Genomic DNA, 26158 nt, shown 5'->3' on the forward strand with positions numbered 1-26158 from the left:
GTTGTGTCCTCAGGCTGCCCACTCAGTAAAAATGTTGCATTATTGATATGTCCGTGTTGCTGCGAGATGCCGTATCTGTATATGCTCAACACATCATAACGCTTTTTTCTTTTAGAGTGGCTGACCCCTTCATTCTTATTCTTATTGTCTCATTTCCAACTGCTCCACCACTTTCACTGAGGTTATTTCCCTGACAGAGAGCATCCGTGTTCTTACAGCAAAATACATAGATTTCCTCTGGGATGAAAGCTTATTGAGCATAATGTCTGATATGCTTGATACAACCATATTCCAGGAATATAGCGGAATCTATGGTGCGTAGCTCTCAGACAGATGTACTATTTTATAGATCTTTACTCACGATATATCTTTTTACAGACTCTGCCTACAGTATCCAATACTTTTTGCAGTGTTAACTCCAGTGTTTTTTAAAGTCCTTGTTATCATCAGTCAGCTTTTACCTGCATCCAGCAATGGGCCTCGAAAATGAAAGCTGTGTCAAATGTTTCCTGCGCGTTCATAAATACCCCACAATAGGATGTGTGCATTTAGGCATTAATCAGCATTGAAGGTTCAAAAAGCAAAAAAGCCACGATGCTGCATTCAGCAAACCCAGGATGAAGAAAAAATGATACAATTTAATGTCAAATCTGCACACAAACCTCATTCAACATGCAAACAGAACTTACAGAAGCATTGTACAGAATCTGGGTTTGACTCGATGTGGAGACATTCCAAAAAACATACATAAACATGAACGCAACTGTGTTTTCTGGAGATATTATGGTGTTTCTGAATTGTTCGTTTATGAATAAAACAATTTCATTGGATTTAATGCCAATGCGGAATTTTGGAATTTCAACCCTGTATCACGGAATTCAATGATAATGTGATTTGTTACGTCATACCAGAACATCAAGGTCATTCTAAGGCAAAAGAGGCGTTTTTCTTTTTAAACGTATGAACATTGAGTATGAGCTTATTTGATAATATACTGAAATATGGCTAGCAGGTTAACAGCAGCAGACTCTAGGAGACTGTAGGGTTTATGTGATACTGAATGGCTATGCAGCTTGTTAGTATAGCCTGAACCATTAATTATAATCAGTTCAATGCAAAAAAGTTCAACAAAGCATGTGAGACTAATTGTGAGTCAACCCTTATGTTGCCTTACGCTTTTTGGAAATCATGATTATTTAAGCAACAACTCCTTCATACACATAATAACCCACATTTAATGAATGCACAGTATACAGTATCTGAAATATAAAATATCAATAATATTTGTCTCGAAATAAAAATAATAAGTTCATACCCTGACATAAAACTTACTTGGCTACATGATGACACAAAGAAAGCAAAAACAGTGTTTATCTTCTTACAGAGGTTGCATTTACATAAAAAAAGCAAACCTTCTGGCAGCTCCATGGTCACCAATGATTTGCAAAGATTTAATACAAAAACACCCCACAAAAGTATACACAACTGGCATGATTGATCAGTTACAGCACGCAAAACAAACTAAGCCTTGTAAAATTATGTGAGTATGACTGAGAGTTTGACAATAACACATTAATTTTAAAAAAGTCCTTCGGGTGCCGTTATGCTGTGCCTTTTTCCTTCCTCTTCCTTTTGACTGACCTTTTGTGAGAGCTTGTCCAACAAATAAATTGTCCGTGGTCCATTACGCTGTGCTCTGATTGTTTCCCTTGATTTCCATGGAGACCCTCTCCTTGCGTCCGGAGTATTCTCCGATAAAAGAGCCGTCCTCGTTGAAGTGCGTGTCCTCGTCGCCGTATTCCACCATGCTGTCTCCACTGTCTCCCCCTTTCAAGTCACCATTCAACGAATGCTGGCTGCTTTTCAGTGGTTTCTCATCATTATCGCTGTGTAAGACAGGGAAATATAACTGAGTTCGGCTGTTTTTGTCCTTGTTAAATTTAGTTGGTCTAATGCTCATCCAATACCTTCTTCTACTAGATTTTGAGGAGCTACATTATTCATGGGTTCACGCTCACACAAATCATATTCCGTCATTATTTCCGTACTCACACGTCATTCCAAACCCATTTGGTTTCTTTTCTCTTCTTTTTCTATGGAATGCTAAAAATAATTTTTGAATAATCTTTCTAGAACTCTTTCTATAAACTTAATAGTGACCATGACTTTTAATCTCCAAAATGATTAAAAAAAGTGTCATAAAAGATCATCAAAGTAGTTCATATGAAATAGACAGTTCATACATGTACTGTATGTGCATTCTATTAAAACTATACTGTTTAAAAGGACTAATATGATAGAAATATTAAAACTTGTGTGAGGATGGGTGAGTTTAGGCATGCATTTACTTCACTCAAACTGTGAAGCTCATGCATTCACACAGTTGGGTGTCTGTATAAAACAAGCCTAGTGTTTCAAATAGTGGAATGTAAGACACCGAGTCGGGCACATCTAGAGTTCAACCTCATTTATCATAAACATCTTGGATGATCCGCTCAAAATATTTCAGATTTACAATTGTCACTACAAACACTGTTCTCGAAGAGATTGTTTTAAATTGCATCACCAAATGATTAATGAAACAAGAAACGCACTTATTGCTGGCCCGAAGATACGTGTCTTTCAACTAAACCAGATTGGGCGGGCAATCTTTTGTTCGCTCGATCTCAGTACAACCTAACTTTCACATTTACAGCGAAGCCATTGTTTCTAACGTGCTACATGTGTACTAGCTACTCACAAAGCACCACGTGAAACAGGAACACATCAATGGAATTGATGTGTGAACAACATTGGTTTTGTTGTTATTGTTTAGCACATACGTGTGGTGGTTACTTTAGCTTGCTGCACGTCCAGAGCTCAGGCTGGTTTGGTGCTGGCTTTCAAACCAAAGAAAAAATGCACAAATTACAAGGAAACAGTGTCAGAGGTTGCCGTCATTCTGCCACTATGTGAGCTGTAAGTAGTAAATCCTGGTGGTGGTTTGAAATACCTGTATTCACAGAAGGTATCATCATTTATACCCTGGGACTCCAAATCAGGGTGCAGGTCTTCTTTCTCTTTCACTGAATAAATACAAGAGAGCATCCTTAATTTAGTAAGACTAACAAACATTGTTAATATTTCTATTAACACACAATATTTTAATAAGATATATTGTGTGTGTGTGTGTGTGTGTGTGTGCGTGTGTGGTCCTGGTAAACCAAAAAATTGTTTTGGTTCCCATGAGGAAAATAGCTTATAGGTCATACTAAGTGATGATTTTTGAAAATTCAGAAAGTTTTCTGTAAAGGTAGGTTTTTCATCTTATTTCACCCAGTATATATGTTTATGAAAAGTCTCCATAAAACATGAAAACACAACTGTGTTTATGTTGTAAATATAATTGTCTTTACTGTCACTTCTGATCAATTTAATTATTTCTGAATAAAGTATTAATGTTTAAAAATAAAAATCTTACTGACCCCAAACATATGAAAATTAGTATATAGTAATTAATAAAAGGTAAATCGAACATTTACAAAAGCTCATAGTCACTTAATAATCAATATGCATTTAATAAATATATATAGTTTTTTAAAATTCTGAACAAATAAATAAATAGAAAATATAGCATATAGGTAATTTAGGATTTTTATACATCATCAGCAAGCACATTCAAATTAACACATGTAAATGAACAGATTTGACTCATGCTGTTTGGTTACAGTGGTTTAAGATATCCAATTTGAATACAACAATGGTATTGGCTAGCACCTTGAATCGAACCCAATTTGCTGCCCCCCACAAGAATGTGCAACATTTTCTAAACATAAATGTATTTCTTGCTTTTTTAAACACTTTTCATGTGCTACTGTGATAATCGAAGTGTGAATTTGATATACATTGTTTTTCTTTCTTACTTACAGTGTGTTTTTTACTTCTTGTTAAACCTTTTGGCTTTTTCATTTTTAAAAGAACATCTCCAGCGAGATTAGACATTTGTTAGGGTTTTCTTGTGTTATCTGACAGCTTTTTAAAAGATTCTGTTCACATTTACACACAAAAAAAAAACAAAAAACGGTGCAATATTCTACAGCAACTGATTAGTTTTATTGTGTGGGAGAATACCTGAGTACTTTCCGCCTTTGTTTCGGTTCACAAAGCAGGCTATGAGCACCGTGAGAGTGAGCAGAGCTATGGCGCACATGAGCCCGATGAACCATCCCTGGTTGGAGATGCCGCCATGAATACTGGCCAGACCTGTGAGAGACAAAACATTCACTCAACCAACCAACCCATAATTTGATATTTACTGAGGACACTTCATTGAATGTTGAGAACATCTGACACTAAATGAGAGACACCAGGCAAACTCTAGAATGGGAATGTGCTGATATTAATATTAAACTGCCAGACTGCATGTCTAATTGATCAATGGAAGAGGCTGATAAAGCATAATTACTTTTATCAAGTCCACAGAACACATGCTCTGGGATGGACATGGCATACACCACTCATGATAATTTTATCACAGGATGTTGCTTGCACTCTTGATGAGATGAGAAAGGAAGAGACAAAGGACGATTTTGATTTGCATTTCTGTCATGTCGGAGACTATTTTCTCCTCACCTTTGGCCCTGGTCTTGATAACGTCTTCAAAAATACTAGAATTATCAACCCAGCTTTTAGTCATAAGACGCACTGTGTATTCAGTCCCAGGTTCGAGCCCTTCAATGATGTGGAAAGTCTTAGAAGAGTTTAGCGCATCAGATATCTTCCAGTTACCTTCACCTACAAGACGTGCATAGGTGAAGTGGTGTTAGTATGCTACAAATCTCTACTGCCTATATATAGACAAAACAGTAAACAATTATTAGGGCTTCCAAATTAACATGTTAATTTGGGTACAGTAATTCTTTAAAAAAGCAATTGAAAATTGAACCTACAGGTAGATGTTAATTTGATCAAAATCAGTGACTGGCATCAATTGACAGCCCTAATAATTATAATATATATTTTCATATATAATAGAAATGATCGATATTCGGTTGCAAATATTAATATATAAATCTATTAGTGCTGTCAAATCTAACATCTAACATAAAAGTTTTTTTTTTAAATAATATATTTGTGTGTGTATATTTATACACACACACACACACACACACACACACACACATATATATGTATGTATACATGCACATATGTTATTTAAACAAACTTTTTTGTAAGATGCATGCGGTAAATCATGAATAATAGATTTAACAGCACTAAAATCTATACATCTACTTATAAATCTATGGCAATAATCTAAAGGCTACACAAATCACTAATGACCTTTTTTTTTGTGACCGAATTTACTTTGACTAAACCAAAAACTGTTATATGGAGAATTTAGAAAAGAGTGAGAAATACTACTGAACTTTGAGGTATTATTTACAAAAACTAGGGTGAAGAACAGTAAGAAAGGCTTACGGTTGTTCATAAAGGCAACATATAACTCTGACTCCGTCTGTTCTGTGCCAGGAATCCAGCTGATATTTGCAAAGTTGTGACTAACTGAGGTGCTAATATTCAACACAGCTGAGAGAAGAGAGAAATGACAGAGGGTTAGTACTGTAAATGACACAAAGAAGGGTTGCTTGTTAGATACTGTTAGACTTGGGAGAAAAGAGAAAGAGTGACTTCTTTATTTTCTTTATATTCGCTGTAATATATGAACTTCGCCAGACATTACTTTAATGAAATGCTGCTTATTAGCATTGCCATATTTTTAAATATGGGATGCACTGTCAAGTCGCAGTGAACTGAAAATGTAAACAGTATCACAGTAACATTGTCCTAACCAGACGTGATGCTATAAAGATACAAATGATGAAAGCTATTTATTGTATGTAAAGGTTTTTTTTTTTCACAAACGTTTAAATACATTCATTTTAGTGGTGAATGACATCACCAGTGAAGTAAGTAAAGTTGGAGTGATCATACAAAATTCAAGTAATTACCAGTTTGACAAACATGAGAATGTTTTCTACTGCTCTCGTAATTACTGTAATTTTGTCATGTGAACGCAGCATTAAACATTCAATGTTTTTATATTGGCTGGGACTTTGTTACGTCGCAGAGCGACTTTTACTTTCATTGTGGTCAGAGTAATTACTTGTCGCTGGAAACCCGGGAGTCACGGCTGGATAGGACATGGCATGAGGAAATTAACGTGATGGGATGTCAGAAACAAATGGCGGATCTTCAGATGGTGGAATGGAGTGTGGTTTAATTTCCATCAGAAACATAGCTGCGAGTCTTCTGTAATTAAATGACTAATTAACGGCCTGAAATAATGATGTGCTCATTACACTGGGTGAAATAAGATGAAATTATAAGAGATAATTCTAGACAGTGTCGCTGAGTAATAATTACGCAGTCACCGAGTTCTGAGAGCTGCAGAAACATCTGAACTGTTTCTATTCAGGAAGCCAAAAGTATTGGACTTGGACAATTGCTACCTACACGGCACATGCCACCGGAGCTATATCAATCACAGATAACTTGTGTTTTCATCACCTTCAGGTGTAGCAATTAGGCAGACTGTTGTCTGCTGTCAAAACTCATTACCACACATCTCAATCACCTAACGCCTTTCCCTTTGGGCAAAACATGCAAATGGAACACATTTATTCTCAGGCTCTTTTCAGGAATCCATCTGCACCGAAGGACCATGTCTACCCTGCCCATCGCCACATGCTCAAATAACATCCTCTTATAGTGATGCGCTTCCATCCACCCTGTTATTGTAGAAATTGCGTTAATCATCGGTGCGGTGTGACACACCTTTGCTTGACACAGAAATGGCACCATAAATATTGAGCAAGCTAGCTGGAGGTTTGTCAGACCGCATCTGCCGCCACAGCGGGAGGGAGGAAAGCTCGCGCCACACGTGCCCTGCAAGGCTGCTCCCGAAAGCCACTTTTGTGGTGCTGAATTTAAACGGCTTCCTCTTATCCACTTAGCAGACACTTCTGTGCAACATCAGCACTGTTCCCCAGTCCCCCGACAAACCCCGATAAATCAGACCTCGACACTTTGACTATACGGTACACTATTGTTGGGGGTCAGTACATTTTTTTAACAAAATACAATTATTCAGCAAGCATTACATTAATCAAAAGAGACAATAAAGACATTGTTACAAAAAACATATTTTTCAAATAAATGATGTTCTTGTGAACTTACTATTCATCAAAGAACACTGTTTTTCAACATTGATAAAAATATTTTTCCCTTGAGTTTTTGAAAAAATTCACACGTATCCATGAAAACGACTAAAAACGCTGTATTATGTATGCCAGGCCAGTAGTTGGCGATGTCACTTTGTAAAGAAACTAGGGCTGTCAAAAGATTAATCGTGATTAATCGCATCCAAAATAAAAGTTTGTGTTTACAAAATATATATGTGTGTGTACTGTGTATAATTAAATTTGTATATATAAATACACACACATGCTTGTATATATTTAAGAAAAATGCGTAATTTATATATAAAAAAAATATTTTTATATATAATATAAATTATATATAAATAAATACAGTATATGTATGCAAATATTTCTTAAATATATACATGCATGTGTGTGTATTTATATATACAAAATAATTATACACAGTACACACACATATATTATGTAAACACAAACTTTTATTTTGGATGCGATTAATCGCGATTAATCTTTTGACAGCCCTAAAAGAAACACTACGCACCTGTAGACTGAAAATGTAACACGCATGTCCATGTCACTGTTTTCACAAATTTGTTTTTATGTACACTCTGTTTTAACCCAAAACACTTTGTTTTAATCCAAATTTGGGTCAAATATGGACTAACCCAACCGTTGGGTTGAAATTTTTATTTAAAAATGTAACCCAATTGTTTGTCCTTATTTGAGCCAAATTTGGGTTAAAACAACCCAGCATTTTTTAGAGTTTAGGCTAGTTTACACAGAGACGATAATGGTTTCGATTTTAAAAACTTTCAGCTTTTAGTTGAAAATGGTATCATGTAAATGCACCCATTTTTATTGTTATAATATTTCACAATATTCCTGTTTTTACTGTATTTTTGATAAAAGAAATGCAGCTTTGGTGATCATACTGTATGAGACTTCTTTCAAAAACATTTTTTTAAAAATCTTTAAGACCCCAAACCTTTGAACAAATGTGTTTCCATTATTACAAAACCGAATATTTGTGGAGACCGTCGGCATAAAAAAGCCCAATTTGTTCCTCATTTGTTCTTTCAGACTTGCTGAAGTGTGGTTTAGTACCTATAGAAGAAAGAGTAGCATTAGCCACAGGGGAAACAGTGGTTTTTCTTGGAGGAAATCGTGAGCCGGATTTTCCTGGAAAAAAAGACAGTATTTTAAACGGTTTGAACGGATGTGATGTTTCTACGAGAGAGTTAGGCCTGTGATGTACTAAATAGGAAGAAGCTCAATGCAAAATAAAAATAGTCTGTGTTAGCTGAACCATAGTATTATGCAAGGAATATTTTGATTGGATTGAACTGGATTAAATGGAATAAATCAATTAGTTTAATCTACCAACATAGAGCAGATGACAGGTTAATAGTGAGATTGATCTAATCTAGCAACCATCTATGGAAGACCTCACATCTATGGAAGGCTTACACAAGGACAGGGCAAAAAAAAAAAAAGCACACGAAAATTAAATGATTATCTCGTTATGAACACATGCATTTTCAAGATAGATTTCTACTGTACAGCTACAAATGTATCCTCTAGTCTAGTGTGCTAGCTATTTCTAGTGCTAAAGAAAACAGAATACTTCATACTGATGTTGAAAGAGGCCACATCTGTTGAAGCTGGCAAAACAAAAGCAATAAAGCAATGAAAAAGACATATTGCAAGGACGACAGAAAGACACTGAGATCACAGCAAATTTAGTTCATAAGACAGCTTGTTTATAAGACAGCAGTGCCTGTTACCAAAGCATTAAAGCGAAAATGCAATAGCAAGAAACAAAGAAAAGTATATAAAAATATGATGCCATACTTTTAAATGTCACACTAGAAATATGAAAGAATTACAAACGGGTTTCGAAAGTCTTATTTGTATGGCGATGTTGCAGAGATGGTACCAGATGGAAATACCAAGGAATTGATGTCATATTCATGTACACCATGGTTTGAGCATGGAAACCAAGATATATTAAAGGGACACTTCACCCATTTGCATTAAGCTTTGCATTGTTAGAAACCCAGTCATACTATTGAATGGTCGTGCAACACTCTCTCATTTTCCCCTGAGACGGGAGAAATCTGTTATTTACCTCTTACACTTCCTCCTACAATGACGCAAAAATCGTCATTTTGCGTCATTGTAGGAAGAAGTGTTAGAGGGGGGGATTTCTGTTAAGACTACAGACACTAGTTTCTCATCTTTCCCAGGGTGGGGCGCGCTCACGCTACAGACCTATTACAGATCAGTGGGTGGGACTTTACTCTCTGAAACTGAAAGCAATATCCTCCATCTTGTTTGAAGCTAAGCTAACAGGCGCTGTGGAGACAGATGTACAGTTATGACAATAGCGGAGGAGAGTGCTCAATATGATATAGAAGAAGAGGATTTCGGAAGTCTGATGCTTGAATCAGGTGTTTGTGGCTACCTTTACAAGCCGCATTATAGCGAAGAGCAGCCGAGGCAGAAGACCTGCCTGCCGTGGACGAGGAGCCCGGACTGGCTCGAGTTAGGGCGGACTGGTGGCGCCGGTGATCTCACTATGCAGCTACGAACCGCTACGAACACAGAGATAGAGTCCGTCTGCGGCAAAGAATTTCAACGATGACAATTTCTCCTGGACGAAATCTCTGAATCAGACGAGGACACGGACGTTTGTGTTGAGAACTATCCTAGTTTCGCACCGCATATGTTCTGACTGAACATCCAGGTACCATGCAATAATTAACCTTTTCGAAAGAAATACAAACGAGGAGTAATGCACTATATGAGTTCGCCAACTAACTAGACATTTTGTGTGAATGTGAAATGAATTTCAAGCTCTGGTAGTAGCTAGCCTTGTAGACGGAAGAGTGATTTCTCTTATAGGCAGATATGCGCTTTCTGGATTAGTGGGAGTGGCTTGCGGAGCTGTGCAATGTGGTGCATTGTGGGAGTTGTTGTCTTTCATACAAATGCGTTCTGAAGTTATTTTTTGTCTTTTCTCGGTCACGAAGGCACCAAATTCAAAAATGATTTTACATTTCGACTACATATATGACCCACTTTAAATAAAAAACAATGTTCAAATGGGTGAAATGACCCTTTAAAGAATACAATGGTTTCACTATGCTTGTGGCCAAAAACATGGTATTGCCATGGAAAAACATGGAAATACTTTTAAAATAAAACATTATAATTCTCATACACCCAGTTGTGCTTTAATTGAACAGATTTTCACTATCTGTATTTGAAATCAACTGATTTTCTTGATGTATGCTGGTCATGTTTAAGTCTGTATGCAGTTGTTTCCCATTGACAGAAAGATATCTCTCCTCACATCAGAGCAGTAATTTGTTTTCTTGACTGTTTTCAATTACTCTGCCGAATATTGGTATTATGCCTTGGGATTTTCATCTCGATCATATTTCTTCCCTAAATACAACTTCCTATATGAACCCTCAGTGAAACGGAAATAAACAGCACTTTATTAACAATCCGCTAACTGCCGATGATGTATGTATGTCGCCGTGAACCATTAATCATGTTAAATGTGCTGTAAATTCACACTTGTGTGGTTTTTTCTTTTAATATATTTTTGGATGTTGATTACCAACTTATTTCTATGTCTGTACTAATAACAATCCAACATTTCCAGCCCCAAAAGCAACATATTATTTCTTCTTCCTTTTTGCAGGTGAGCTTTTACCCTCAAATCAATAAGCGCTTGCTCTTCCAAGACAGTGATGAATGCAGCCCAGTCGCACACTGTTATGATATTGTTTAGCTATAAAGCAATGCTTAGATGGGCATATGAAAAGCTTGGTGAGATGGGAGGTCGAAATAATGTCCCCTGCATTCGCCGGGTCGATGCCCATAACAACAGCAACTTGGTCATCCATGTCAGAGAGCCAGATTCCCTGTCCTTTGGAATGCCACAGGCTGACTCCCCGGAGACGACCCCACCCCTGAGCAGCTGCTACCCCCGTACTCACTTGCTTCAGGGACAGCGGTGCGCTCCTCACTGGCAGCTGGTCCGCAGCCCACCCGCGTGCAACACCGTAGGTAAAACTTGTATTTGCTCAGTGCTTCCAGGTCCTGGAGGTGCTGCTTATTGCTATCAGTAGAGATGTTGAGGGTCATCAAAGGACCTAGTTCCTCTGTGTCATTTACTAAACAGGAAAAGGAAACAGAGCACACCGTCAGTGCAAAGCATGGTGCATTTCTAAACATAATAGCTCCACGTACAGTATTAGAATGCACACAGATTATAAAGGAGAAAGAAAGATATGCAGCAAAGCGACATGTGTTCATCATATGTTATGGTTGGTCGCTCAGCTGGACTGGTAGCAGGAAGGCCATGTCATTGAAATGTCAGATGTGTTTAGTCAGCCAGAGGTCAAATTCAACTCTTTTTTTTTTTTTTTCTACTGAAACAGACTGACAGCCTGCACTAGGATTGTCACAATACCCACATTTCTGTAGTGGATGACAATAAGGTCGTCACAATACTATGTCTTGTGGTACGATACAAAAGTATCACAATGTCACATATGATATTTGGATGTGTTATTGCACGGACTACATGTTGTGGCTATTGGATGTCATATTAATTTTTTTATTTCACAATATATAAATAAATAGTTGTATTGAATATTTGAAAATTGTCTTAAAAAACAGTTCTGAGCTTCTGCACGCAATTCAACTGCAACTGATATGCTAAACTCCTTTATTATTAAAGTTTAATATGAATACATATGAAAAACCAAGCAATGATTGGTAAACAGTCAGCAATAGGAAACAAAGAAAGAAATAAATAGATTTTTCTTGGCAGTATTGTTGTCTGATTTTATATATTAGACACAAATTTGGACACAAACCAGATTTATTATTACTATTATTATTAACTGAATTCACTCATGACAAACCAGTTGTCTTTGCATTAATAACCTTGGCAAGAACTGCATTTGACCTTTCACGCACATGCATCACAGCAAGGGACGAGCATTATTCACAGATCATGCACACACATACCAATGTGTACGTGTGACAGTAGCCATCAGGACTTGAGGACCGAATTGAGTCCTACAGATTAAAACATAATTTCCTATGCATGTGTTATTGAGCTATTGTGCTTATGCAGCTTAAACAGGTTTGAGTCTGCCCCGCAACATGTTGTGATTCTCCATTTCCTCCAAATAATTCTCTGCCCAATAAACATAAATAATAATAAACACTAGTTCTGAATCCTCCATAAGTAATTCACAATGTGCAAGTTTTCACAATGTGTGACTTCAGCGTAGTTGGATCTGGCTGCGGGCCATCTGTGCAGTGGCTCTTTAATCCCAGTTGCTATTTTCCATTCGATAGGTACAGCTGTGTGCTCTTTCGCCAGCATTTTACACGCCACTTTCTTCAAGGAGACTTCAATGAGTCCACTTCAAAGGGAAACACAATGGTTCTAGCAAGCTCTCCTGATGAAAATGTTACTTCTTTAAATACGCAACCTGACACTTGGCCTCAATGATCAGCCACAGCATCAAACACAATTAGCTGACGAGGCCTTCCAGACTGTACGCATCATAATCAGCTCCGTCATCATTCCTGCTGGGATCTGGTTGCGTGTTGAGCGGTGTGCGTGCCCAGCCTGGTGTTATACTGTGATACGATGCATGTAGAACAGTGTAGGATCAGCGCGATGAAGGGTGTCGGGATGGTATACCGGGTCATACATTTCTTTCCCATGAGCTCTGCACTACCTACGTGCCATGATCGCCCAGACAAGGGGTTCACAAACCCGTTTTGGAAACCCTGGTCTAGACAATCTTAGCACATAGGTAGTGCAGAGTTGCGCTGGTTCGGCTGACAAAATACGTTTGCTAGACAAGGGGCAGACCTTCTATTTCTTGAAAAAATAAAAAGGGAATTCATTTTAAAAACATTTTTCCTATAGTTGTAGAAACAATCTGAAAAGTGGGGATAGCACAATCTAAAACTTATTTGCTTTGCTCGTGAATATAAGTTAGCTGTGCTCATTCACCCAGTAGTTTAACTGGTTTGCTGAAAAGTAGAAATTAAGTAGGTATAAAAAAGAAAGACACGTTTTCTTTTGAATTTTCCCATTAAAATATCTAATAAAAATCTTGAAACAATACTTTTCCAATTCTTTTTACTTTTCATTTTTATTTTCTGGTTAAACAAAGTAAATAAATCTGCCAGTGCACTAAGAAAAAAATACACATATTCAAGATACAATCTATGAAAACAAGTCTTAATATCCTATGCAAATTATATTTTCAAGCATATTTCTTGTTTCAGGGATTTTCAGATATTTTACGTGGGAAACAAGTCAAAAACACTAATAAGAAGCTAATTATAAATCATTTCTTAGTGTAGCGGCCTTAGTATTAACAAGGCTAGGCTGTTTTTACCTTCTGCGATGATGCTTGCCTCAGTTAGTGAGACTTCTGATTGGTTTTGTTTTATGTGGTCGGCTACAATTATGCTTAATCTTACAATTAAACTTTGAATAATCAAAATCTACACCCTGAATCCTGAAAAATACCTCTTGCTATTTAGAGATACGCTTCACAATGTTTCCCATTTTCCTATAGTGCATCACTTAACTATTAATACGAACTGCATAATCAGTGGTCTTATTCACTGTAAATCTTAATTAAAAGCAAACTCTAACGGCATGCAGTAAATAGCTGTTCAATTCACTAGTGTGCATTCAATCCAGTGTAACAGGACCTGTATAATAAAAATAAGCAAATTGAGTGAGGCAACTTAAACAAGTCAAAGTAATTGTTTTCCATAAATCATTTAGCAAATACAACTGTGTCTTATTGAGGTCCTATACAGCCATAATACTGAAGTGTCTGTTGAATATAAGATGCAGCTGCCAACCCTAAGGTAGGTGGCACAACAATATCTCCTAGTGGTGAGACGTAGGCATCACTCGATGTAATGAGACGTGAACCATAAAAGAACACTTTGCTGATTTTATATTTCCAAATCCGAATCTGCATCATGGGGAACATGCTGACACAGGGGCAGTAGCTTTTTTAATCCTCTCTGTGCCATAAAAATGTACATTCTGTTGTCTGGCCCTTTAAGAGACATGAAACTGAATCAGTGCAAATCTAGTGGTTTGTGGTTTAACTGTATAATCACTATAATGACCAGTAATGCTGTTGTGTCATGGGCCACGACAGAAATGCATATCAGGAAAGCTGTTTACTCAAACCCCATGCACATAACCCTAACAGAAAGATGTAGTCGAGGGTTATGAACAAAATGGAAATGCAATGTTCACATACTTAGCTGATATTGGAGGATGTAGCCGATTAGGACTCCATTTGCGTCAACTGGAGGAGACCAGGTCAAGGTGACCTTGTCTTTCTGGACGTTTGAAACACTGAAAGCAGCTGCTTGACCAGGTACTGAAAGTAGGGGAAGAAAGAAAGTTGACAGATTTGACAAATTATTTTAATTATTTAAAGGGACATTTCACACACAAATGGTCATTACACAGCCCTGCATAATGGCAAAAAAGCCATCATAAATAAAGTTGAAAAAAAAAAAATATTTTTACAATTATTTATATAAATATATATATTTTTTTATTTTTATTTTATTTTTTGACATTGTAAGGACATTATAAGTATATATATTTGTATATATACTTATAATGTATACAGCGGGGGAAATAAGTATTGAACACGTCAGCATTTTTCTCAGTAAATATATTTCCAAAGGTGCTATTGACATGACATTTTCACCGGATGTTGGTAACAACCCAAGTAAGCCATACATACAAAGAAACAAACAAAAATAAGTTCAGAAATTAAGTCATGTGTAATATTGTGAAATGACACCGGGAAAAAGTATTGAACACATGAAGAGAGGGAGGCGCAAAAAGGCATGGAAAGCCAAGACAACTGCTGAAAAATTACAGTAATTAAAAAGCAATCCAGCCCCCTGTCAGTGGAAATTAATAACAGCTGGTTCAGTCCCAAATGATGGCCTACAAAAAGGTCTCATTGCCAAGGTGTCACACAAGACACATCTCATGATGGGTAAAAGCAAAGAGCTGTCTCAAGACCTTCGCAACCTAATTGTTGCAAAACATAATGATGACATTGGTTATAGGCGCCATTCTAAGCTTCTGAATGGTCCAGTGAGCACTTTTGGGGCCATAACACGGAAGTGGAAAGACAATAACTTCACCATAAATTTGCCTTGACCAGTGCTCCTCGCAAGATTTCTGATAGAGGAGTGAAAAGAATAATCAGAAGAGTTTTCCAAGATTGTATGTATGGCTTACTTGGGTTGTTACCAACATCTGGTGAAAATTTCATGTCAATAGCACCTTTGGAAATATATTTACTGAGAAAAATGATGACGTGTTCAATACTTATTTCCCCCGCTGTATATATATTTGTACATTATAAGTATATATACTTTGACATTGTTTCAATGTGTATCAGTTGCAAAGGAGTGGACAAATATGTTTAAATACTCCATTTCACGAGTTCACATCTACATATAATTAGTACAATAAGTTTATGCGTATTTGGCGTGCTGTCCGGGGGGAGGGCTCCGAGCTCGGAGTTAGGCCCGAACCCAGAGTACTCCCCCCAGTTGGTAAGTGTAGATGGAACTGGAAGTGAGGAGATGGGGTGGAGGAGGGATGCTGACAAACTTTCAATGAACAGAGATAGGTCTGCTGTGAATGTATACTCTGTTATTGAGTTGATTACTGATTAATCTCCAGCTGTGCATAATTTGGTTAATTATCTGAACCTGCTCCTCCCGAACTTTGTTAATAAAACATAATTTAATGTCAACGAACTTTACATAAACACAAGTTTATAAAAAAATAATTTTTTTTTTCCACAAAATCTATATGTCACTGTTTGTTATGTAGTAAAATACCTACAGATGTAGCAGAAAACATCTAGGTCATTTTTGCATTTGCTTCTCTCACTGGCCACAATTCTAACCTTGAAATCATGATTAGGCATAAAATAACGTAATACTGCACATGTGAAAATCGGCTCAGAGGAAGATCATGTATTTGTTCAGTTTTTCTGGTGATTAAGGGATGATGCAAGACTTCTTCACCTTACAAATACTTGTCGAAAGCAAAAATGCTACAAACAGCACATCATATTTTGTGAGCAAGTGACGTTCTAGAGCAAAACAGGCACTGTTTTTGGAATCAGAACCCAAAAAAAAGGAAACAAGTACGGGATTTCATTCAGCAAATATGATGCAAGGCAGTGTTATTCATTCATTTGTTCCAAATCTTTGCGACTTCCTTTCTTCCGTGAAAGATATCTTCCCCTGCATCAAAGGTCTTTCATCTCATTTTCATTTCCAAATATTGCTGTGACATGAACGGTCACATGGAAAACCAGAACCAATGCCATTGGTTTCCATCTTATTTATCACTCACATAACCAAGTTTATTATGTTTAGCTGAAGTATTTCCACATCTTCTCCTCACTCACCTCCCTCAGGGGTTTTGAAGTTGACCGGATGACTGCCAGGCCCGTTTCCTCTACTGTTAAAGGCCATGACAATGAGGCTGTATTCTGAGAAAGGCCTAAGCCCTGTGACTACCGCATGGTTCCTCTCGCCTGAGAACGTCGCCGTGTGTTTGTCGCCGTGTGTTTTCTTTGAGTCCAGCAGACTACGAAGCCTCCACCAGCTTGCCTGTAAGCACATGAAGATAGATTAGTTTGTAGATTGTGAAGGGACAGCTGATGAGTCAAAAACAACACGGATTAATACATGTGGATAGGCTCTGACAGCTTGCTGGGAAACAAGAGGAGCTTCAAGGTCACAAAAAGGGGTTATTAGCCTTTAAACCGTGGCTAAAAAGCAAAAGACACATTGGTGCGGAATTACCCTGTAGCCCCCCAGATGTCCATGGAGTTTGTCCTTGTGGACATGGTCCCATCTGACCTTCACCATGGTGTTGTTCATCACTTCTACAGCTACATCCTCTGGAGCTGCTGAGGGGACTATGGACGAATAACATGCAAACGAAATATTACAAATAGCTCTATATAGCTGCCTTCAAATTACACTGTTCCTACATCAAAATAATGTCAGTGAATTAGATTCAGCTATATCCACGAAATAAGGACCAAGAAATGTGGTGTAATTTTGTGGGTAATCATGGGGAAAAACTGTGGTGGGGGTAATAGTTGTTTACATGTAGTTATGGACTATAATATTGTTTTTATGCTTTGTAACTACATTTCGTTATCAAACACATTGCAAATTGCCTACATAACACTTATTTACCATACACAATCTAAGTAATCTATATAAACAACACTCCACCATTCACAAGCTCACAGACATCATACTGTATGACACTCGCTAATGAGAAGAGATTTGATTATAATGGAATAAATCCTAGTAAACACCAGTGTTGGGGAAACAATGTTGAAACTGTACTTTGCCAAGATAAGCTACTGATTAATTTAAATAGTTAAACTTTAATTAAGCTATTCTTTTGAAAAGGTAGTTACCAAAATGTAGCTTACTATATTGATGGAAGAAATATTTTTTTAAATAAATAACTATTAGGGTTAGGTCCCACAAATTAGATCCGATTTTTACACACTTTATCATTAACAGTTCTTGTTAACAGTTATATAACCAGTAAAAAAAAAAAACCCTGGTATCAAATAAGGTTTTGCACATGATGTTACGCATGACTGTTTTTTTTTTTTTTTTTTTTTTTTTTTTATCTTTGAGCTAGACTTATCTAAATTAATTTTGTAAAATATATGTAACCTCTTTCTTTCCCATATCTCATACACACTTTTGGTGCTGAATTTTGTGGATAAACTTGTATAAAAAAAATTTATAATCTTTTTCATATGAATCTGAATGTTCAGGCAAGTAAAATGTATTTAATACATTCAACATTTAAGCAATGTAGAGTACAGTGCTATGCATAAGTTTAGACACCCATGCTAAAGTTGACTAAAAAGAGGAATAAAAAATCATCTTTTGGAAATTGAACTTAATGCCTTAATTTAAAAAATTAGGAAAAATCCAACCTTTAAGGACACCAATTTTCTTTGTGAATGAATAATGTATCGTAAATAAATAAATGTTATTCCTTAAAATACAGGGTGCATAAGTCTGGACACCCCTATGTTAAATTCCCATAGAGGCAGGCAGATTTTTATTTTTAAGTATTTTTTTTTAAATAATTTAGGATACTATGCATCCTGATAAAGTTCCCTTGGCCTTTGGAATTAAAATAGCCCCACATCATCACATAGCCTTCACCATACCTAGAGATTGGCATGGGGTACTTTCCATAAGATCATCTCTCAATGCAAATCAAACCAGCTATTAGGCTAACTGAAATAAAACCATGCCAAACTCTAGGTATGGTGAAGGCTATGTGATGATGTGGGGCTATTCATTCACAAAGAAAATTGGTGTCCTTAAAGGTTGGATTTTTCCTATTTTTTTAAATTAAGGCATTAAGTTCAGTTTCCAAAAGATGATTTTTTATTCCTCTTTTTAGTCAACTTTAGTATGGGTGTCTAAACTTATGCATAGCACTGTATATATTTATGTTGTTTTGATAGAAAAATAATGTTAATAAAATAAAATCACACTGTTTTAATAAAACATTCTGACTGGGTTTCCTGTAGTCTAACTCTGTTCCTGAATCTGCAGCATGAAACAAGTCAGCATAACCAGTGTTGTCCAATTACAGAACAAATTACTCTTATAAGCCTTTTTTTTGTGAATCAGAAACATGCAGCTCAAACAGCAGCATTATTCAGTTTCTTGAATGACTCAAATAAACTGGTTCATTTTAGTGAATCAAAAGCATAACCAATGTAGTACAATTCCAAAAATCTTATGAACAGGCTTATACTTATGAATCATTTAAAGTCATTAATGAATATTTTTTCCCCCCAGATATTTTTTCCTTGAAAGTATTAAAATAATCCTTATTGGAATCATTAAGGAATCTAGAAAGATAAAACTCGGATTCAAACAGGTGACTCATTTTTTTACAATATGGTCATTTACATGAACCATCCATATGAACTGATTCACTAGTATGAACCGTACTTTTATTCCTTCAGGTTGCTCAGCTTGAAATCTGCATTTGCAAAAACAGCATTCATTTGCTTATTTTCATTTGGGGAATAAATCAGTTGCTCCCCAACACTGGCAAACATGTGCTAAGATAAGACAGAAATAAGAAAGAGGGAGAGAGAGCAAAAAGGGGTCTAAACTAAGCGTATTGCACAGAGGGGTAGTGACCTGAGATAACATCGGGAGGGCAACTCCAAAAGAAAACTGAAGGCAAGAGAATAATTATAGTCGCAAATGTAAATAGCTCATAGCCATGATAACATTTCATTTGTTAGTCTACAAAGACTCCGAGTGAGGAAATCGTTCCCCCTTGTGCAATTTAATATCCTCAATAAGGCAAAACAAATCGGCGTATCAGAGCCGCCGTTTGGATATTGTGTAAAGGCAAGACAGTATTTCATCAGCATTCTTTGCCCTCTAGGTGTGTTGATATTCTCGTCACACATGTACTGCACTTTCGCTAGGGGGTGGGGGGGTCCATTTACAGGCATTTGCAATGTAACAAGACCCTTACAGACAAAGAAAAGGTTAGAAAAAAATAAGATGTGTCATTCAAATTCTTCACCTTCTTTGTACGCTCTCAAAGGTAAACATGCACAATGCTTTGACAGTGAGTGAAATGTCAATGGTATTGGCTTATTTGAATGCACACTCTCATCTGCACAGCTCAGACACAATGGCGGTTGGTCCTACTTACAATCCTCTCCTGAGTATGCCTTTATTACTGTAGGGTCCGGTCCCCAGCCCGCGTGGTTTTTGGTTTGAATTTTGATCTCGTAAATGACGAACGTCGGGGTGTTTTTAACCACAAACGAATGCCTCTTCACAATGTGCTCCATCCAGTCCTCTCCGCTGTCTTGTCTTCTGTAGCTTACTTTGTACTCCAGACCAGGCCCGTTGTGTTCAATAGGTGACAATGGCTGTGACAAGAGTACGAAAGAGCTCAGTTAGCTGACGGGAAACACTAAATCAAAGGAAATAGCATTTAGTTGCTCAAACACTTGCTGTTTATATTGTTTCAGCCTCAGAGGGCGAGCTCATAAAACTTTCTCTCGCTGACCATATGACCATATTGCACAAAAAAGGCAAACACTGGCTGAAATCAAGCTTTACAATCAGAATGGCTAACTTTTACACTCCTTCCCGGAATAAGGGTGAACTTTTGTTTTTAATTAGTTTGAGATGATATACTGAGCATTTGAAGGTGGTTAGTAGCAATTTAGCAAGACATCCCCGAATAGAACTGTATATTCATACTTTGTTTTCTTTGTTATGATTTTGAAATAACCTGAACGACTAGAATTCTGATGAGAAATTTGATATACTTTACACTACTGTTCAAATGTTTGGGGTCAGTAATATTTTTAAAATGTTTTAGAAAGTCTCTTCTGCTTACCAAGGCTGCATTTATTTGATCAGAAATACGGTAAAATAAAAAAATATTCTGAAATATTATTAGTATTATTAATAACTGTTGTCTGTTGTAATATATTTTAAAATGTAATTTATTCCTGTGATGCAAAGCTGAGTTTTCAGCATCATTACTCCAGTCTTCAGTCTCCATGATCTTTCTATTATACTGATTTTGTGCTCAAGAAACATTTCTTAATATCAATGTTTTCAAACGGTTGTGCAGCTTAATATTTTTGAGGAAACATTTTGAATGAATAGAAAGGTTAATTTACTTACTACATATATGTCTTTAGTGTCACTTTCAATCAGTTTAATGCATCCTTACTGAACAAAAAAGAAATGTTAAGACTTTTGAACGGTAGTGTATATATATATTTTTTTTTTTTTGCTGTCAAACCATTTTTGGGGACTGTTTGTAGTTATAATTATATAATCCATTAATTGTACAGTATAATCCCTTTTTTCCCATGAGGGTGTATATTTTTCTGGTAAACGGCTGATAGACCTGGTTCATTGTTAGCAATTTATCTTGATGTCAAACAATGTAACAATTGATTTTTTTTTTACAGCTCCGAGGTACATCAGTTAACTTTCCTTTTACAATCGTCCTGCAGCAAAAGACAGAATAAAATGCAAGTACTCATTTAAGTCCACCATTAACAATGAAAATCCTCATAATTCTACAAAAGTACACATGTATTAGCATGAAAAGGCGGCCGAATAATAGCCCAGAAACCATAAAAGAGATTCACCTTTATGTGAAAATCAGAATTTATGCATCCTGTTCCTTTTACTTTTTATTAAAGACTCACTCTGGGCTCCTTTTGATGGGAACGTGTGTCTAGAGAGATCCATTTCTGCAGGGCTTTGTAACTTTCCCAACAGCACGACGATGGAGATAGCCGTGTTTTTCTATGCAAAAACCCCTATCTCGGGGAATACGCTTATCGATAATTGGAAACTAACAACTGACACTGTTAGTTTGCTCTCCCGCTTTGAGAACTAAATGAAATTCTGTATTTGAGAGCACTTCTTTATCTGTGCAGCCCTTCCAGTGCTTTGAACCTTAGATATTCTTGAAGACTATTGGAATTAAACGTTTAGCATCGTACCTCCCAGTTGATATTCATTTCATGTGGCAAATGACCTTCGATCTTGATATTTTCTGGGTTGTTGTCGGGTGCTTTGGAAAGAGCAGAAATATGGATTTTGTTAGAGGTAAAATTGTTAGTGGAAAAATGGCCTGTGAAATATGCACTTTATAGACTGGAGCTTAAACGACAGGGAAAATCAATTATCTCACAAGTTGGGATGTTTTAAAGTTCAGTGGGCGATGAAGTTGGGCTCACTGTTGTCTGTGGAGGTGACGTGGTTGGGAGAAACAGCAAGTGAGCTTATAGATACCTGATGCTGGAGTTTTGTATCTTTCAGTGGCCCGGCTTGGCAAACCTCTTCCGACCTCATTGATGGCGGAGACTCTAAAACGGTAGTCCACATGTCCATGAAGCTTCAGCAGAGCGGAATGATGGTTTCCAGGTATTCTCGTAATCTCTCTCCAGCTGCCCGGCTCATGTTGGCTTTCCTCAAACTCTATAACAAACTCTGCACAAAGTTTAAAATTAGAACTGTCAGCACATAGACCACAAAAACATATTTTTTTCAAACCTTAAATATGTACAGTACATGTTGAAAAATCAAAATGAACTGGTTTTACTCAGGATATATAATTTAAATTGACTCAACATGACTACATTAGGTAACACCAATGAAAATTGTTTGTAAAGGTTAAATCAGGTAGAAAACAGCCCCTTGATTTAACAACTGCATGTTTCCACTATTTTCAATGCAAGTAGCCTTGGTGAGCATAAGAGACAAAAAAAAAATAATTGTTTTGGAAACCTTTTGAACGGTAGTGTAATTTGCATAATGTGGAGTCATTTACATGAGGTAAACACTGACCAAACAAACTACATACTGTTCTGCATGACAAGTCGATGAGTAGCCTTAAACAGTGTATCCCAAATAGTGATATACAATATGGGCAATATGGGTGTTAAGACCATGTTACCAGTAATGGAGCTGTTATGGTCATCTCCTGGAATCCACTGCACTTTCACACTTCTCCCATTATGTTCAGACAGGATCACATCCTCTGGTGGATCAGGAACATCTAAAGAAAACAACAAATTTTATTTAGGGCTGTCAATCGATTAAGCTTCTCTATTTCAATCAGATTCATTACATGATATTGCTTTTTTGTTGCCATTTTATAGACATTTTAGGGACAGTAGAAGAAAAGAAGGAAATGATAGGGAGAAGAGGGTGGGTGGGCCTGGAAAATGACTCCAGCTGGTTTCAAACATGTCAAATCGTGTCTCCAGCTAGTTCATTTGAACAAATACTATGTGGTGCTGTCTTATTAAGGATATAATTCCAGTCGTGACACAGCTGGTAGCCAAATCCCCCCTGTGCCGTGTGCTGAACCAATTTCAGCCCTCAAACCTTGTGTCTATCTCTACTTTCCTTAACTGTAAAGACTAAAAGCACATAACTCACCCACAACTGAAAGCTGCGCAACCGCCATGTCTTGGTCAACCGGTGTTCTGGCCACACAGACGTATAAGCCCTGGTCTCCAAAGATCACATTAATGATCTCAAGCACTCCATCGTCCATGATATATCTACAGACACCAGCAAAGACACTGATTAGACAGCTCTGACATTCACTATTGTAAAAGAACGACATCCTGTTGTCTATCTCACCGTGCGTTCTCGCTGCCGTTGAGGGTCATGCCATCTTTTATCCAGAGGATCTCAAAGTCATCACTGAAGGAAGGATCAGACTCTGCCTGGCATGAAAACTGGATAGTGGTTCCAACCAAAACCCGCAAATCACGTGGAGGATCGACTATTCTGGTGGGATCTGACAAAGAAAACAAAAGTCATTTTGGATTATGGGGATGTACTAAATTGGTTAATTTTCTGAATCTAGTCAACCATGTCTCTTACCTTTGACTTCAAGTGTTGCCACAATGGCAACTTTGCCCTCGGTATTTTGAGCGAAACAAGAATACTCCCCCATGTCCTCTTTCATCACGTTGTGGATCTCCAGCGAACCATTCTTATGAACAGAAAACCTTTCTCCTTCCACTACATTGGCACTGTCAGCTTTACTCCTGTGTAATCATATACCAACTGGGTCATTCTCAGGTAACAGTGCCAATTGTGTGCATAATGGTGTTCACATTACTTAATTAAAAATATGAGTCATAGGATACAGAACTTAGCCACATTATTTGATATTTGTATCAACTGTTTAGTGTATAAGGTAACTATTAAAATAAAACATTAATGTTATTTTGAAAATTTGCATGCCCCAATTAATCACTATTACATTTTAACTGTACTTAAATTTCATTTTGATTGAACTTGCATTATAATGCTTTCACAAAAAAAAAAAACAAAACTTGAAACATTTATGTTTATGCTTTGACATGCTTGTCGTGTTATGGACATGTAATCATAGTAGTTATGTTGTTAAAGGGTAAGTTCACCCAAAAATGAAATTTCTGTAATTAATTACTTACCCTCATGTCATTCCAAACCCGTAAGACCTTCGTTCATCTTCGGAACACAAATTAAGATATTTTTGATGAAATCCGAGAGGTTTCTGAACCAGCCATAGGCAGCAACGTTTTTTTTTTTGCTCACAAACAGTATTCTCGTCGCTTCATAACATTAAAGTTGAACCACTGTAGTTACATGGACTATTTTAACGATGTCTTTACTACCTTTCTGGGCCTTTTGCTGCCTATTGCTGGTTCAGAAATATCTTAATTTGTGTTCCGAAGATGAATGAAGGTCTTACATGTTTGGAAAGACACAAGGGTGAGTAATTAATGACAGAAATGTAATTTTTGGGTGAACTAACCCCAAGTTATGTTGTGTGGTGTAATGACATTCATAAATCAAGGACACTATTTGCAATTATTTATAAGTAAAGGACATTATTTCTCAATTCTGTAAGATTCCACTCCAAGATATTTTGAATGCAACATAGTATGAAGATAAATGTCATAGATTAGCAGATTAAATACTTTTTAATTAAAATGAAAAAAAAAGAGAAGAGAATCCTGAAATTGACAGTTTCCAAAGAATACCTAATTAATTAGTTATCCATGCTTTCACATGAATCTCATCTTTCTGAAAATTGCTGAAAAAAGTGCACAAGTGATAGTAAGGACATTAATAAAAAGATTTTTATTACAAATAAATGCTGCACTTTTTGACTTTCATCAAATAATCCTGAAAGCATCAAGTTTTCTAAAAAAAAAAAAAAAAAAAAAAAAATTATATATTAAGCAGCACAACTGTGTTCAACATTGATAATAATAAGGAAATATATCTCGAGCACCAAATCAGCATATTATAATGATTTTTGAAGGATTGTGTGACACTGAAGATTGAAGTAATGGCTGCTGAAAATTCCACTTTGCTTTCTCTAATGAGTCACCACAGCCAACACTTGTGCTGTTATTGCTTTAACTTAACAGTAGCACACTTACAGATCCACATGAGTAGTTTACCTCATTATCACAGTGCTAAACACAGCCTGAGGGCCCCACCCTTGAGTAAACTGCTTCACCAGTGCAAAACCACACAAAATACACTCTATTACTGCAGTGGTAACCCTCCAGAGCTGTACTGCCCTCTGCTGGCCTGTACAAATACTTCCACTACAGCAGGCTCTACTCACCACGTAATACTGGCGGTTGGCGAGCTGAAGACCTTACAGTGCATGACCACACCTTTCCCCTCCACTGCCATATATTGCAGATTATTTTCTGTTAAGATCAAGGGCTGGATGTCTGGGAAGAGAGTTATCAGCACTGCACCATTAAACACGACAAAACACGATTGGATTAGTCTCTTTATCTCTCGTCTTGTGATGCACGTTGTTATCAGTTAAGTAAAAAATAAAAAAAGTCCTTGTCCTTGGAAAAGCAGCTTCCTGTTCTATCAGGGGAGGTAAGCGGGTTTGCAGGGTTATGGAGAGAGAATTGAGATTTATGTTTTTCTCTTTCTTCTTTATTTAATTTCATTTTTTTTCTTTTCTTCTTTTTTTATTTTTAAAGTAAGGATCCTTAGCAGCTTATTTTATCTCTCAGATGAAAGCAACACATGCTTTGGTTAGAGCAACTGAATATGAATGGAGGAAGGTGAAATTGTTCGCACATAAAAGCGTCTGGCTGCCTGAGGGAGAGTGTGTCTGGAGATCAGAACCGACAGAACAGCTCCACCCTAAAGCCTGTGTGCAATCATGAGGACCTTCCGCTCTCTGAACAAACCCGTCCATATCACACCTCTGCTTATGGGCC

At 36.9% G+C, this 26158-nt stretch overlaps 1 protein-coding gene across 3 annotated transcripts in view; it reads right to left on the reverse strand.

Annotated features, from left to right (window-relative positions):
* Positions 1-618: 618 nt before the first annotated feature.
* Positions 619-26158, reverse strand: part of chl1b (cell adhesion molecule L1-like b) — a 91166-nt gene continuing 65626 nt past the window's right edge. For 2 of the 3 annotated variants that reach the window (XM_081380865.1, XM_081380864.1), the window contains exons 12-26: positions 25537-25648; positions 23790-23956; positions 23544-23703; positions 23337-23461; positions 22849-22950; positions 22185-22382; positions 21893-21963; positions 20065-20287; positions 17133-17248; positions 16733-16937; positions 14537-14659; positions 11210-11386; positions 4111-4242; positions 2993-3065; positions 619-1886 (exon numbers count right to left, since the gene is read on the reverse strand). In XM_081380865.1, coding sequence (XP_081236991.1) covers positions 1685-1886; positions 2993-3065; positions 4111-4242; positions 11210-11386; positions 14537-14659; positions 16733-16937; positions 17133-17248; positions 20065-20287; positions 21893-21963; positions 22185-22382; positions 22849-22950; positions 23337-23461; positions 23544-23703; positions 23790-23956; positions 25537-25648 — 2186 coding nt within the window. In that variant the 3' untranslated portion in view covers positions 619-1684. Of the gene's footprint in view, positions 1887-2992; positions 3066-4110; positions 4243-4611; positions 4774-11209; positions 11387-14536; positions 14660-16732; positions 16938-17132; positions 17249-20064; positions 20288-21892; positions 21964-22184; positions 22383-22848; positions 22951-23336; positions 23462-23543; positions 23704-23789; positions 23957-25536; positions 25649-26158 lie in introns of all 3 variants that reach the window. The other variant, XM_081380863.1, reaches the window with a different exon arrangement.

This window comes from Scardinius erythrophthalmus (assembly GCF_964197995.2).
Source record: "Scardinius erythrophthalmus genome assembly, chromosome: 12".
NCBI lineage: Eukaryota > Metazoa > Chordata > Actinopteri > Cypriniformes > Leuciscidae > Scardinius > Scardinius erythrophthalmus.